The sequence below is a fragment of the Alexandromys fortis genome, unplaced genomic scaffold (genome assembly GCF_014885135.2).
Source record: "Alexandromys fortis isolate MF-2015 unplaced genomic scaffold, M_Fortis_MF-2015_v1.1 scaffold_5, whole genome shotgun sequence".
In the NCBI taxonomy this organism is placed as follows: Eukaryota; Metazoa; Chordata; class Mammalia; order Rodentia; family Cricetidae; genus Alexandromys; species Alexandromys fortis.
In genome coordinates, this window is record NW_026067924.1 from 11,225,809 (window position 1) to 11,239,748 (window position 13,940).

The window sequence follows — 13,940 nt, forward strand, 5'->3', positions numbered from 1 at the left end:
TCTCTCTCTCTCTCTCTCTCTCTCTCTCTCTCTCTCTCTCTCTCTCTCTCTCTCTCTCTCTCTCTCACACACACACACACACACACACACACTCACTCACTCACTCACTCACTCACTCACTCACTCACTCACTGGAGCCCTGCTTGTAATAGTGAAAGACTTCAAATGATGCAGTATACGTTCCATCCAGCTTCCCTGCATTTACAGGTTCCCAAACCTGATCTGAACTGTGATCTCTGGCTGGCAGTACTGTAACTGTCCCCTCGACTTTGTTACTACCTGCTCTCCCCATTCCCTAACATTCCCATACTGCCTGGTAAGTAAGCACTTGCGTGCTTTTGATTTGATTAAATGTAGTATTTATCTTTTCTTTTTTGTGTTGTTTCTTTTACTAGAAAATGCGTCAGATGCAGATTTGTGGCTTCTGAACAGCTGTACTGTGAAAAACCCGGCTGAAGACCACTTCCGAAACTCAATCAAGTAAGGAGGAGGTCCCCATGCTTTTCTTTTCAGATAACCAAGGGAGGAGCTAGTATCAGCCAGTATTATCTCAGAAGCCTTTACTTTTAGCAAGCATGTAGTTATTTGTGTGCATGTGCCACAGTGTGCACACGGAGGCCCGAGGACAGTCCCTGGAGTCAGTTCTCTCCTACTGTGAGTGAGAGTCCTTGGGGTTGAGTTCAGGCTGTCAGTCTTGGTGGCAAGTGCCTTACCCCTCTGCGTCCTCTCACTGTCTCCAGATGAGCTTTTGAAAGATTTCTTATATTACTCTGATTTCTCTTCAGCTCATATAAATCTTTTACCTTTTACTGAATGATTCCTCATATTATTAAATATTTGAGTATATAACAAAAAGTTTGAGTTAGACTTTAAATAGTTTTTAAATAAAAACACTTTATTCTAATTAACTCACAAATAAAAACATCCCAGCTGGATTAAGGAAGTCACTGAAACGTTATCCAGCGGGACTTTTAAGCTGCTAATTTTTTTGGGGGGGGGTTTAATCTAATGAACAGTGTTTTACTAAAGAGTTTTATAATGCATTTTGAACATTTGTGAAGTTAATTTGTCTGGTCTGTGTGTTCTTCTCAGAGGATGCAGGCATTTCTGGTGAAATTGCTTGCCATAGCCATTTTTGCCTCCCGTTAGCCATGCTCTCAGTGGTGCGGCGTGTGCCAGGAGCTCCAGTAGGATAACTGGTACATGAGTCCTTGCTGTTTAGGTTGTTTCCTCACTTTGTCCTTAGAAAGCTCATTGTATAAATTATTTCCTCCTAGGCTTTCAGCCTCTCTGACTCCGTTGGCTCATTTCCATTGCTGTTTAACACACTCAGCTCTAATCAGTCCCAGATGTGTTACCTAGTTTCCATTGCCTTGACAGCCAGGCCTTTTCTTAGCTTTGCTTCTATTATTTAGTTATTAAATATTTATTTTAAATCTATATGTATGCACTTGTGTGTGCCGTGTATGCCAGGTACGTGCAGGTGAGAGGCCAAGGTGACAGTTTAACTCAAAAGGAACAAAAATTTTTGTGTCACAGCAGAGGTAGCAAGGCTGGATGGAGCAGGGATGGAGGGCTACCTCCAGGAGTAGAGCAGATCTAAACCATAGCAGAGGATGCTGCTGTTCGTTTCCAGAAACTTCTCTCTCTCTCTCTCTCTCTCTCTCTCTCTCTCTCTCTCTCTCTCTCTCTCTCAGTGAGAAATCTGTCATATTCACATTGTCTATAGGACAGTTAAAATTTATACAAAACAATTTAGCACTACTGAGGGCCACGCTTGCAGTCTGGAGAAGATGGTCTGTGATACAGATTAGTCTATCTTCAGATATAGCTCAGCAGTAGAGCATGTGTGAGAAGAGTCCTGAGTTCACCCTACAGCGTCACCAGAACAACACACAGGGCAGACCCCCGCCCCCAAAAAAATACATAAGGAAAGATTGAAAGGAAAAGAGGAAAGAAAACCCCCATGCAATTTTCCCTGATGGTTTTGCTATAGACTCTGTAAGCAGTGCAGTTCTTTGGTGAACAAGCCTCAATGTCAGTGTGACACGTGGTGAAGCTGCTGCACTAATCCCAGAAGGAAACGTGTTCTTAGAGCTCTGCAGAGCTAGGAGCTACAAGCAGAGCTCCCTTAATGGACTATTCTTCTTGATTGAAAGAAAAATGAAAAATAGTGTTTTATATGATTGAGTATTTATTATGGCTCTAAAGGCTTTTGATCCTTCTATACCAGGTGTTACTAAAGTAACACTTCAACTAATGTATGATTTGTTTCCAGAGTAAATATAAAATCAGGTAACATATCAAAAGCAATTTACACTGAGAACCTATCAGGTACAAGTGACATGTATATACATGAAGACTTTTGTCAAGTGTTTCACTTTATGTTCATGCCTTCCTACTTATTGCCATCTCCTAACAAGAAAAGATAAATATGTCCAATTTGTGACCCTTATATAGTCATACATTATTACATGTATGTAATAAATATGTAATTACTATGGTACACATTTATCTGCCCACATCCTGTGGATCCATCTCTTGTATGTATTCTGTGTTACTTTATGCTTTTCAATAGAATGAGATACTTGTCCATCCTGTGGTGGCTAGTCCTTTCTATTAGACATCAAAGTCTTTTTTCTTCCTTGGATCACTTATCCATAGCAATTGCTTTGCTTTATCAGTACTTACAAATAAATTCCCTCTGGCGTGGGCATAGAACCCGCTCTGCCACTGAGCTCCACCGCAGGGCTTGGAGCTTGCCGTGCACGTGCTCTGGCCTGCCACTCCTTCTTACTCGTCACGTCTCTGAGCGTCTGCTTTTGTTCCTTTCCAGTGTATTCTTGGTGTCTAGTCACTGTTTGCCTTTCATTATCTACTGTCCGTCACTTCATTTTGCCTCTTGAACCATGAGTTAGAACCATCCTCCTCATTATAAAAGGATAACAGGAACAAAGGTGAGCGACAGGGTTTGTGTTTTTCATATGATTGATACAAGTCTCATTTATGATCCAGCAGTTGTGTGTGACGACAGCTGTGCTCTCGCTCTTTCTTTAATGTTCCTGAGGTTTTATGGTAGATCATTGATCAGGTTGATGAAGTCATAGCAGCTTTACCTAACAAAAATAGAAGTGAATCTGACTTTCTGGACTGGCCTTGAACTTTGAACTCTTGTTATTGGCTGAAACAGTTCAGATAAAAACTGCTAGGGGGCCTGTGTTTCATGATGCTGCCTGGTGGATCATTCTGTTCCTTCTTGAGCATCTCAGTACCCAGTTACTGTTTGATTCATTATTCCACTGTGGTTTAAACAATATGATCTTTAACTTGAGAAACCCTTGAGTAAATGAAAAAGATCAAAAGTTTGAAAAAAATGGTCTTAATGAGAGTATCAAATGAGCAAAGCCTCTGGCTTCTGCTTTTTCAGAAGTGTGGGGTCTTTCTCGTGCCACCAAAAGGAGGTCACGTAGAGGCTGGTAAAAATAAACACAGCGTGTGTGTTCCATGTAAAGACAGGAAGAGCAGCTAGCATGCTTTGATCATGGACTGATGACCTCTGTTTGACCTTGTACATTATTTTACCCAAATGGGCACTGTGGTCACTCAATAAAGCAGACAGACAAGAGTCATTCCATTTTGAACCACCCTTGCTCAGAGTAACATATGATAATGCTGACAGGATGGGTTAGATAGCCAAAGGAAATGACTCGCATGAATAGTTAAAATATATATATATATAGAGAGAGAGTTAAAATATATATATATATATATATATATATATATATATATAGAGAGAGAGAGAGAGAGAGAGAGGGACACTGCAGGAAAGGTGGGCCTGAAGTACTGGCTACCTGCTTTGTGTGATGTCTTTTCTCTACAGGGAATCCCTTGTACAATGTTTTGCTGAGCAGAGTAACAAATGGCTTTACTCTCAACCCTACTGTGGAAATATTGTTTGTTTTACGTGGATTTATCTCTGAGTTCTTTGTACATTGCCAGAGGAACAAGAGTACTATTTCAGCCAAAATACATGAAGTAAATTGATTCAAAGAATAAGCTGAGCTGCTAGGAATAGACAAGGGCTTGTCCTCTCAATTATTAATCACCCTGGTTAAAAGAAAGTGAAGATCTCAACCGATTATGTTGTTAATTAGCTTCACTAATATTTTTAACTATAATTGCCTTGGTTAATTTTAATTTTCATTTAATTTAAATGAAAAAATTTGATAGAAAGTAAAAGCACACTGGGCCTCATTTGACTTTTTGTAAGAAACTGGTTAGCTAATTCACATTGTTTTCACACACATGCACGTAAGCGCGCGCGCACACACACACACACACACACACGAGGAGGAAGGAAGGGGGAAGAATGTTTGTGTGAGAATGTGGGCATGCGCAGACTACAGCATGCTTGTAGAGGTCAGAGGACAGCTTTCAACTGCCTGTCCTTGTCTTGCCACATTGTTGGGGACAGGGTGTCCTTACCTGTGCTTAAGCTAGGTTGGCCTCTGTAACTTTCTTGCCCCTAGCTCTCATTTCCTATAGTTGCAGCAGGGATACAGGTGCTTGCACTTCTGCATGGCTTCTAGGGACCCGACCCTAGATCACTAGGCCTGAGCATAAGCATTTTTACTCACTGAGCCATCTCCCCAGCCCACATTTGGGTTTCACTTACCTGCTTGAGTGGCTTGACCTGATCTCAGTTTTATGTTGTCTGAAGGGTCAGGAGCAGGTGGGACGCATCCCTGTGCAATCTTGTTGCTTCACCTGTTGTTGCTCACCAGTTTTTTGTGATGAAGTCAGTTGGGGTGTTGGCCTGTGGTGCTTTACACATTGTCTATTAAGGCAATGCCTTCTCTACTGCTCTGCTCACTGTGGGTCGCTCTCCCATTCTCCACCCATTTCCATCATTTGGGGACTGCAGCAGACTGGCTCCTTCCGTGTCTTTTTCAGACCCTACCTTTTTTTCCGCTTTCTGGACTAGTGTGTTCTTGAACATTTCCATGTCGGTGACCACAGTTACCTGAGTTCACCATACCAGGGTCTCCAGTTGTCCACCATGCTCCAGCCTTTAATCCGTCTGCCTCAGCTTCATGGAACATTGGGTGTAGTGATAGGAGTGGCAGGGCTGCGTTCCCGGCACCCGGCCGCCCGCATGGCTAGCTTTACCTAAAATAATTACATGGAAACTGTATTCTTTTAAACACTGCCTGGCCCATTAGTTCCAAGCCTCTTATTGGCTAGCTCTTACATATCGATCTAACCCATTTCTAATATCCCTGTAACACCACAAGGTGTCTTACCAGGGAAGATCCTACCTCTGTGTCCGGTAGGAGTAGGAGAATCATGGCGACTCCTTGACTAAGCTTCTTTCTCCCAGCATTCTGTTCAGTTTACTCCACCCACCTAAGGGTTGGCCTATCAAGGGGCCTAGGCAGTTTCTTTATTAATAAGAAATCACTCCCACATCAATTGGGTACTCTTTCTATATGCTGCTGTTGCTACTACTATTTACTAGTTCTGTGTGGTGACAATTTACTAGTTTGTTTGGTGACTATTTACTAGTTCTGTTTTGGGGACCAAGGTTACTATGGGTTCCATTTCATAGGCACGGTGTATTTTTAAAAATAGGTGAATAACATACTAATTTTCAAATGTTGCATCGAGGACTCTCTTTTAAGAAGTGCTGGCTTTCCTATAGGCAAGGGAGGGACCTCCCTCTCTTCTCCTGAAGAGGTGATATCCAGTTTTTGCCTTAGTTATTCTCCGGTTTCTTTCCTGAGGGACAGCATTGAGAACACCTGTGCCTTGGAGTCACCTGGCCATGCTGGTAGCTCTGGGCTGTGGATGTCACTACCTTCTTTTCTACCAAATTAAACCAGCCAAGAGCATCAGTATTGTACTCCTGGGTCGTGTTCAGTCAGAGAGAAGAAAATGTGTTGTTTTGTCTTGAGCTTGAGGCACACTGATTATTTCTCACTGAATACATATTTGTTTAATTGGCCTGAATTCTCTTTTCACTTTTGGGAAGGAACAGAGTCCTTCCTTCTGCTGTCACTCCTTAGCAGCTCACTGTTAATATCTTAGTCAAGCGGATTGTCATTTACAAGTTGTTTGTTTTTTGTTTTTGTTTTGAAATGGTTGCTCTGTGTGGTCCTGGTTGCCCTGGAACTTAAGCTTTAAGTCCCAGATGGCCTAAAACTCAGAGATCCTCTTGCCTCTGCTTCCCAAGTGCTGGTATTAAAGGCATGGGCCACCACCACCACCAAGCCCGTTGTGTAACTATTAACATTACAACATTATGTTACATTTGAGCATCCAACTGTTTATAGTTTCTGTGAATGAGCAAAAGCCATCAGAGCTCACCACACTGAGAGCAGAAGACGTGTGAAGAAGTGATGGTGTTAGGAAAGTTAAGTTTGTGTATTAGGGTTTAGGGTGCTGAGACACACCTGGGTAAGGAAAGAGAGACTGCCGTTCTGATTTCTGAGGTGCCCAGGTCTGTTGCAGATCTGCTGCTAACTAGTTACTGAGGAGGTTTTCACTGAGTTGAATCCAAAGTTGATCTGATGCAGTGCAGGTTTCTCTGGTGAGTTGTTGATGGGTTAGCTGTGGTTCCATCCACCATGTGTGAGTTTGTTTGTTGGCGGTTATTTATGTGTCACAGTTTGTGTGGTCTACTCTCTGTTGTTGTGGGCCTTCCTGGCCTTCCCACCACCTTCAGCGGCTTTGGAATTGAGGGTACTATTGGAGGAATGAGCTTTCTATGAACATTAAATGAAGCTTAATTTTCTTTTTCTCTTGAGAGTGAGGACTAAGAGTTATGGGTGTGTAGGACAGCCCTTACATTGCTTGTCCTGTAAGCATGGATCATAGAGATGCATGGAGGGCAGAAGAGAGTCATCTTATTATGTATTCCAGTGAGAAATTGGATTGAAAAGAACCTAGGAAATGTATTTGAATTCATGGCTGACTTTTTAAAGGAATAGAAACAAAAGGAACTCATGGTTAGATTAGTCATTGAACTTGCAAATAAGGAACAGAAAAGCACTTGAGAGGGAGCAAATCACTTTAAAATGCAAAGCTGGGCTGTGGAGTTATCGCAAGTCTTTTGGAGAATGGTACTTTGCATATTTCATGATTACTGTCGCATCAACAGTTGCTTTGTTTCTGCCATTCTGTGCGAGAGAGTGAGTGAAAGAGGTCAGTGTTTTCTGAATGGCAACAGCTGGCCGATAGTGCTGAATTCTTACATAATTAAATATATGTGTTGGCCGTTGTCCTAACAGCTTTGTAGGTGGAGGCTCTGGAAGGCATGCAGAGACTTGCTGTAGCAGGATCAGAGAGGAACTTACCATGCTCTAAGCCTGTCCTCTTAGCTGAGAGTGATTTTCTATTGTTTTGGTTTGAATGATATTCTCCTTGATCTTGTGTGTTTGTAAACAGCCCTTTTTCTCCCTATTGTGTTCTGTGAGTATGACAAACGTAATTTTTCTTAATTTTTCCACAGAGTTGTTGAATAACTGATAATAAACAAAAGAAAAGAAAAAACCCTTTTCCACTTAGCTCATGCTACCCAAATATGCAATATTTATAGTTTTGGGTGTTCTCTGGGCCACACGAATGAGTTGCTTAGACTGGAGGGTGCACTGAGGTACAGTCTTCTGTGGTTTAGGGAGACCCGCTAGGGTTCTAGCGGCGGGAAGATGCAGTCTTCAGGCAGTGTGCAGCCCAGCTTTTGGCTAGAGAGTGCTTTATGAGTTTGAGGTACTAACTATGATGTGAGTCTTCCACAGGGTTTTTTCCCCTTTGTAACTTTATGTGGAGGCCCTGATGTAGCTTTGGAGACAAGATGGAGCTTGATGAATACATATTGGAAGGTGGATGTAAGCACAGTCCAGCACAGATTGTGTGTCGCCCCTTATGAGTATCTCTGTACTGGAACATTCTTCTTGCCTGAATTCCCCTCAGTCTCCCGGGGCAGCCACCGTCAGGGTTGCAGGCAGTAGATGATGGTGATCCTTGGGCAAATGAGTGCACTGCCTTGTCTGTTTGCTTCTCTGGGCGCTTATCTTCCTGACCCTCCACCCTCTGCCTCTGTCGGACTAATATCTTCCTCCGTGGATTTTCAAAGACCCTTTCTGTATCTCTTTCTTATTAGATTGTATTACTTTGCACTTAGCTTTAGAAAATGTCATAGAAAACCTAATAAATAGAGGCTTAAATAAGATAGGGGATTTATTTTTCTGATCTAATGCCAGTTCCACAGTTACCGTGTTGTTAGTTTGGTTTCACAATTGAGGGGTAGGAGGGACTGAAGAGTTTACGTTACTAGTGGCCCTTTTCTGATGGTGTCAAACAGTTGTGACTTCCCAGTCACCACATGTGTCTCCCCAAAAGTAGGAAGAAGAGTATGCCAACTGAGACTGCCTCTTTCTTTTTCAGAGGTACTTTCTAGAGAGTTCTACTCAAAACCAGAGTTTGCCTCTTGTCTGTGCCTTTATCAGAGAACTACCTGCATGTGAAAGAGGCCGGAAAGCACAGTGTATTTCCCTTTCTTCTGGTTGTAGTCCACTGATGTCAACAGAATTAGGGCTGTGCAAGAACAGAACTAGAGATTGTTCACTGGGGGTTGACTTGATGACCCTACCACAGGGAGTAAACTCAGCAGTAAGGCACACATTTTCTTTATCTTTCTATCATTTGCCAGGGCCGGTATTTTAGAGGAGGTTTTAAAAATATTTGCAGGCAGACCTTTCTGTTCTTATCTGTATTCAGACTGTTTAAGAAATAACACAGTTGACTGGCATTTGAGAACTTTCCCTCATTCTGTTTATCCAATAGCAAAACACACAGGAGACGTTCGTGGCTCTGATGGTGCAGAATGTATTAAAGAAAATTGGGTCTTGTACATATTTTCTACTCTTAAAACCTACATGGCCATATCTGAAAAGGATTCTGTAAGGAAGGTGTGTATGTAATCTCTGAGACTGAACTCTGTCATACAGTCTTTTTAACCATGGCTTAGACACTAGAAAATTCAAAAGAATTTGGATGGCAAACAGGAATAGAATTTATATTGTAGAGGAAACAGGTTATGTGGGGATTAAATTCATTTTATAATTAAATACTAGAAAACATTATTTTGTATAATTCTAAAAATAAGTTATAGCTGAGAACAATAGTTCCTTTTATAAGATAAAAATGTAATGTTAGATTTAAGAGTGGAGATTTAGAAAAAAAAATTTTTAATCTTCCCCAGGGCGTGGCTTGCTGTAGTTTGCTGTCCTTGGATCCTGTCTGAGGGAAGCTAGGAGACTTCAATTCTGATCTCACGTTTACCTTCACAGTTTGCCTTCAGTGTCCCTACTGGGGCAGGGTGGACTCAGGGGCTCTGATTTCCTTGGTCCAGCAGTGTCACTACAGGAAGAAAGATAATGATGACATCACACAGAAATTGTTATGGGAAAAATACAAATGAAAGTGATGTCAAAGACCTTTTTAACCGTATGGTTTAGAAGTCAGCAGTGCATTGTTTGTGCCAACTAGCCAATATGTACTCAGGCTTATACATTTTTTTTTTTTTTGTTTTCTACAAGAGGAATCAGGTAAAATTGAAAGCCTTAATTTGGTGCCTTCTTGAAGTGCCTTTCAGTATTTTAGAGTAGTTAAGGAAAAGGCATGCTTTTCTTTAAACGAGAGTATGATTTGGATCAATGTACAGTGTTTGGGTCATTCATAGTTGAAACTAACTTACTCTTGTAATATTCAATTTTACCTCTTTAATAACATAGGATTTTGTATTATCAGAATAAATTTTAAAAATAGCAATTATCAAATCCTCAGAGCAGAACTGGTGCATATTGCACTGACAGTTCTGAGAAACTTTGCAATTTTCTCATTCTTCTGGGCAGCAAACATTTTATTTGTGTCATCATTTCAGATTGTCAAAGAAGATTTTGAAACATGCCACCTTGTTGATCAGCTGGAGTAGTGTAGATTCTAATCAGGACTTTTGGAATCCAGGGTGATTGAGGGCAGTGATACCCTGAGATGTTTCTGAATCCCTCCACTCTCCTACTACTTAAGTGACTAAGGCAGCCAGGTGTTAGAAAAGCCACCAACATTCCGAGTCCTGTAAAAAAGGGCACTATATAGGTTGAGTTGGCAGAGGTCCTATCATGGTCCCCACAGCGGTGAAGGAGAGGTTAAAAATCCTAGAATCTGGATGGTGGTGTGGTGGGATTCTTTGCTATCTATCCTATAGACATGGGCAGTGCATCTGAACTTCAACAGACTTCATCATTATTTTATTTGTATTTTGAAGTATACTTTTTAAGAAAAGTCCATGACTGTCGTAATTACTGCCACACGTATATATATATATCAGTTAATACAATCCTCTAAGTGTAATACAAGGAAACAGAAATAAGGCTTGATAATGTGTCTTTCCAGATAGAAGTGCTTAGCCAGACTTACTGAAAGGGCCTGTGGATAGCGTTACAGTGAGTGCCGGAGCAATAACTACAGCCTGATTACTTGTGTACTTAACAGCTTATACAGCAAGAACAGTAGTGCCCCGAGGCCCCATATGCTTTCCCCAATTTTACGACACTTCTTAATAAGACATTGTAACTGGAAGCTGAACGAGAAACACGTTGTAGAATTAAACACATGCAGAAATTAACCTGGATTCTAATGAGACATTGTAGTCCTGGTCGGGGAACATTTGCAACCTACATACCACATGTGGGATTCTTTGTAGAGAGGCCTGAACTGTGGAAGACTAAGTCCTGCAGCTCCTGCACAAAATAGCAGGTGCATCTGGCATCAGTATCACAGCCACAGATCGTGAAGAGACTGTTCTTCTTGGTGATTGAAATTTCTATATGGCCTGTGGAAGTCCAGGTGTGATTAAGGCAGAAACGAAGAATAAAACCAGTAAAATAAGTACATACACTCAGGCACAGTAACCACAGTCACACATGCACACTTGTGCGTGTGTGTATGTATGTATATGACACTTACTGTAACTCATCCACAGGCTCTTTCATTTATGATTGAGCATCTTTGCCATGAAATATGTGTTAGTTACACTTTTTCCCCACCCTTTAATAGCATGTATATATTCTAGAATATAAATAAGTGATATTGAAGAATTGCTTAAGTTCAACATCTTGTTAAAAAGATCTAAAAGATATGAACAAATAGTTTGTGGAAGAGGAGGTGCTAGTGGCAAATAAATAAGAAACTTTTCTTAGAATATGTATTTGCTAGCGGTCAGGGATTAAAATTAGTTACTAATTAAGTGAGATTCTTTTTAAGCTCACTAGACCGTTAGAAAAGCAGGGCCAGTCTCTGACTGTGGGCAAGTGTTTGTGCTGTCACGTTGCTGATGGGGGTTTGAACTCCCATCGTTTCCTGGGAAAGTCGTGACTTATTGATAAGTAGTATAGCATGAAAACCACACGTGCCCCTTCATCTAGCAATCTATTGTTTTATGACCTTTCCTACAGATATTAAAAACACCTGCCTGCAAGGATTGGAACATATTGTCATTTGTTGCATCATTGTTTGTAATACACAAAGTGTTGTAACACACCTTCCTGGGAGTGTTTTAGGTGCTTTCCTCTCTGGCCACAGCCTAATGCATTTACCAGCAGCTGATTCAGAATCTGTTTCCAGCAATCTGTCCAGTTGAGAAGCACCCAAGTCACCGCTGTACTTCAAAGTACCTTCTCTCTCACTCACTGGTGACTGTGTTGACATTACCCTTTCCTGAACCCTTTCACATACACAGGAATATGATGTTTCTGATGTGTCTGGAGTCTATGTGCTGCTGTTTAGAGATTTAACTAGCTCTCCCTGTCAATTAAGATAGAATCTTCTAGACTTTTCTTATCACTCCTATGAAATATCATTTGGCTCATCTTTCTATTTTCGGTCCAGTCAGAAGAAACACATTCCAGATACTAACCTTAAGATAGCAGGTCTGGAGCTTTTATCTGAAATAAATGTTTATGTTCCCTGGCCTCCATGTTAAATATGTATGGAATGTCTCCCCCATTTGACAGTGAATATTCTGTGCATTTGACTTCAATTTTCCCTGTTCCTGTCTACAAACTATAATTGTTCCAAACCAAATTCTTACTAATTCTCCAAATTAAATGATACTTTTATCATAGCTAGCCAGCTAATTTTATGTGATATGCTAGAGAGAATTGATATTAACTTCATGAGAAGCTGTTGGATTTTTATGTATTGAAGGCTTTGTCAATTAAACACTAAAGAGACAGTCTCAGGTCTTGAGAAGTAGTCTATTTATAAGAATATGGGGGACTAGAGAGATGGCTCAGCAGTTAAGAGCAATGGCTGTTCTTCCAGAGGACTTGAATTTACAGCAACCAGATGGTGGCTCACAATCATCTGTAACTCAAGCAGGTGATTCATGCATCTGTAGACACCAGGCATGCATGTGGTGCACAGACAAACATACCGACAAAACACCTATACACATTAAATAAAGAAATAAAATTAAAATAAAAACTAATATTTAAAAATAATAGAAACACAACTTGATAATTGTTTATTTTATTTAAAATATTTTAATTTTACATACTAGTCTCAGTTCCTCCCTTCTTTCCCTTCTCCTGCCCTCCCCCCCATCCTCTCCCCTCATCCACTCTTCAGAGGAGGTAAGGCCTCTCTTGAGGAGCTGAAAAAGTCTGGTATACCAAGTTGAAACAGGACCAATACCCTCCCCACTGTATCAAGACTGAACAAGGTATCCCACCATAGGGAATGGGCTCCAAAAAAGCCAACAACCCAATAATTGTAATAGAGTTAGGTAAGCATGGTAATCTTATCTCATAGATAGTTGCTTGTGATTGGATATTCTTTCTTTAAACTCTTAGGCCCTTTTCAAGTCTGAACTCATGTTGACTCTGCATAATTTAATTTACACAGCTGTGTCTGTCAGCATTAAGGAAAATTAATCATCTCAAAGCATGAGTGGCGTCAGGATGGGCAGTTCCACTTTTGATTAATTTAGTGGTTCAAAGATGCTGTCAAGCATCCTGGGTACTGGGTTCTGTTCACCCTCCTACCTTTATTTTCTGTCATGCCATGTTCTGCATGCCAGCTTGGCCTTCACTCAGGTTTCCTTTGTTTGTAGAGTGGTCGGGTCACTTTTGGATGCCATGTGGACAGGGACTGGTTCTTCTTTTCTATGTGTCCTCTTCTTTTTTTTATAAAAGTTTAATTTTGATACAAGTTTAGACAAAGTGAAATGTTAAAAGAATAATATACTAATGTGCATATATTCCTTAACCAGATTCCTCAAGAGCTAATATTTGTGACACTTATTTTTCTTTTTGGTTATGGTTAATGTATTTTTATCGTTTAAAAACAGCAACAACCAAGTTTTATAGTGGATGCTTACAGTCTGACGGTGACCATCCTCTGCCCCTTACCGCAGCCTGCACCAGCAGGCGGCCTGCTGTTCCCATGCCTTTCCCTGTCCTCTCTCTCTTTTCCTTCTATCTTCTTTTTCATTCTTGTTTTCTGTTCCCTTTCTACATCCAACTGTGCATCCTGGAATAACTTAATATGTGTAAGAAGCGGTCTCATTTTTTAAATTATCAGTTTATAAAATACTTCTTGCTGCTGTTTGTGGAGTCATAGTGTTCAGTTTTGTGTGCATGATATTTTTATGTAACTGACTGTATATTGATGGATGGTTCATTCTATATTGTTTATCTTATCACTGTGTTGAATTAACTTTACAGAAGAAGGATAGATTTACCCACTATTTTTGATAGATATTGTTGGAAGCCTCTATGACTGAACCAGTCTTGTATTCTGTATCCACATAAAATTAGCACCAGCGGGTCAATGTTAATGCACTCTATCTGCATGAGTTATACCAGAGGCTGTTGAAA

The 13,940-nt window shown here is 40.7% G+C and overlaps 1 protein-coding gene across 1 annotated transcript in view; it reads left to right on the forward strand.

The window, feature by feature from the left end:
- Cdkal1 (CDK5 regulatory subunit associated protein 1 like 1) overlaps positions 1-13,940 on the forward strand; it is a 627,408-nt gene that overhangs the window by 85,401 nt on the left and 528,067 nt on the right. Inside the window, exon 5 of the mRNA XM_050142389.1 lies at positions 396-480. Within this exon, the coding sequence (XP_049998346.1) occupies positions 396-480 (85 nt within the window). The remainder of the gene's footprint in view (positions 1-395; positions 481-13,940) is intronic.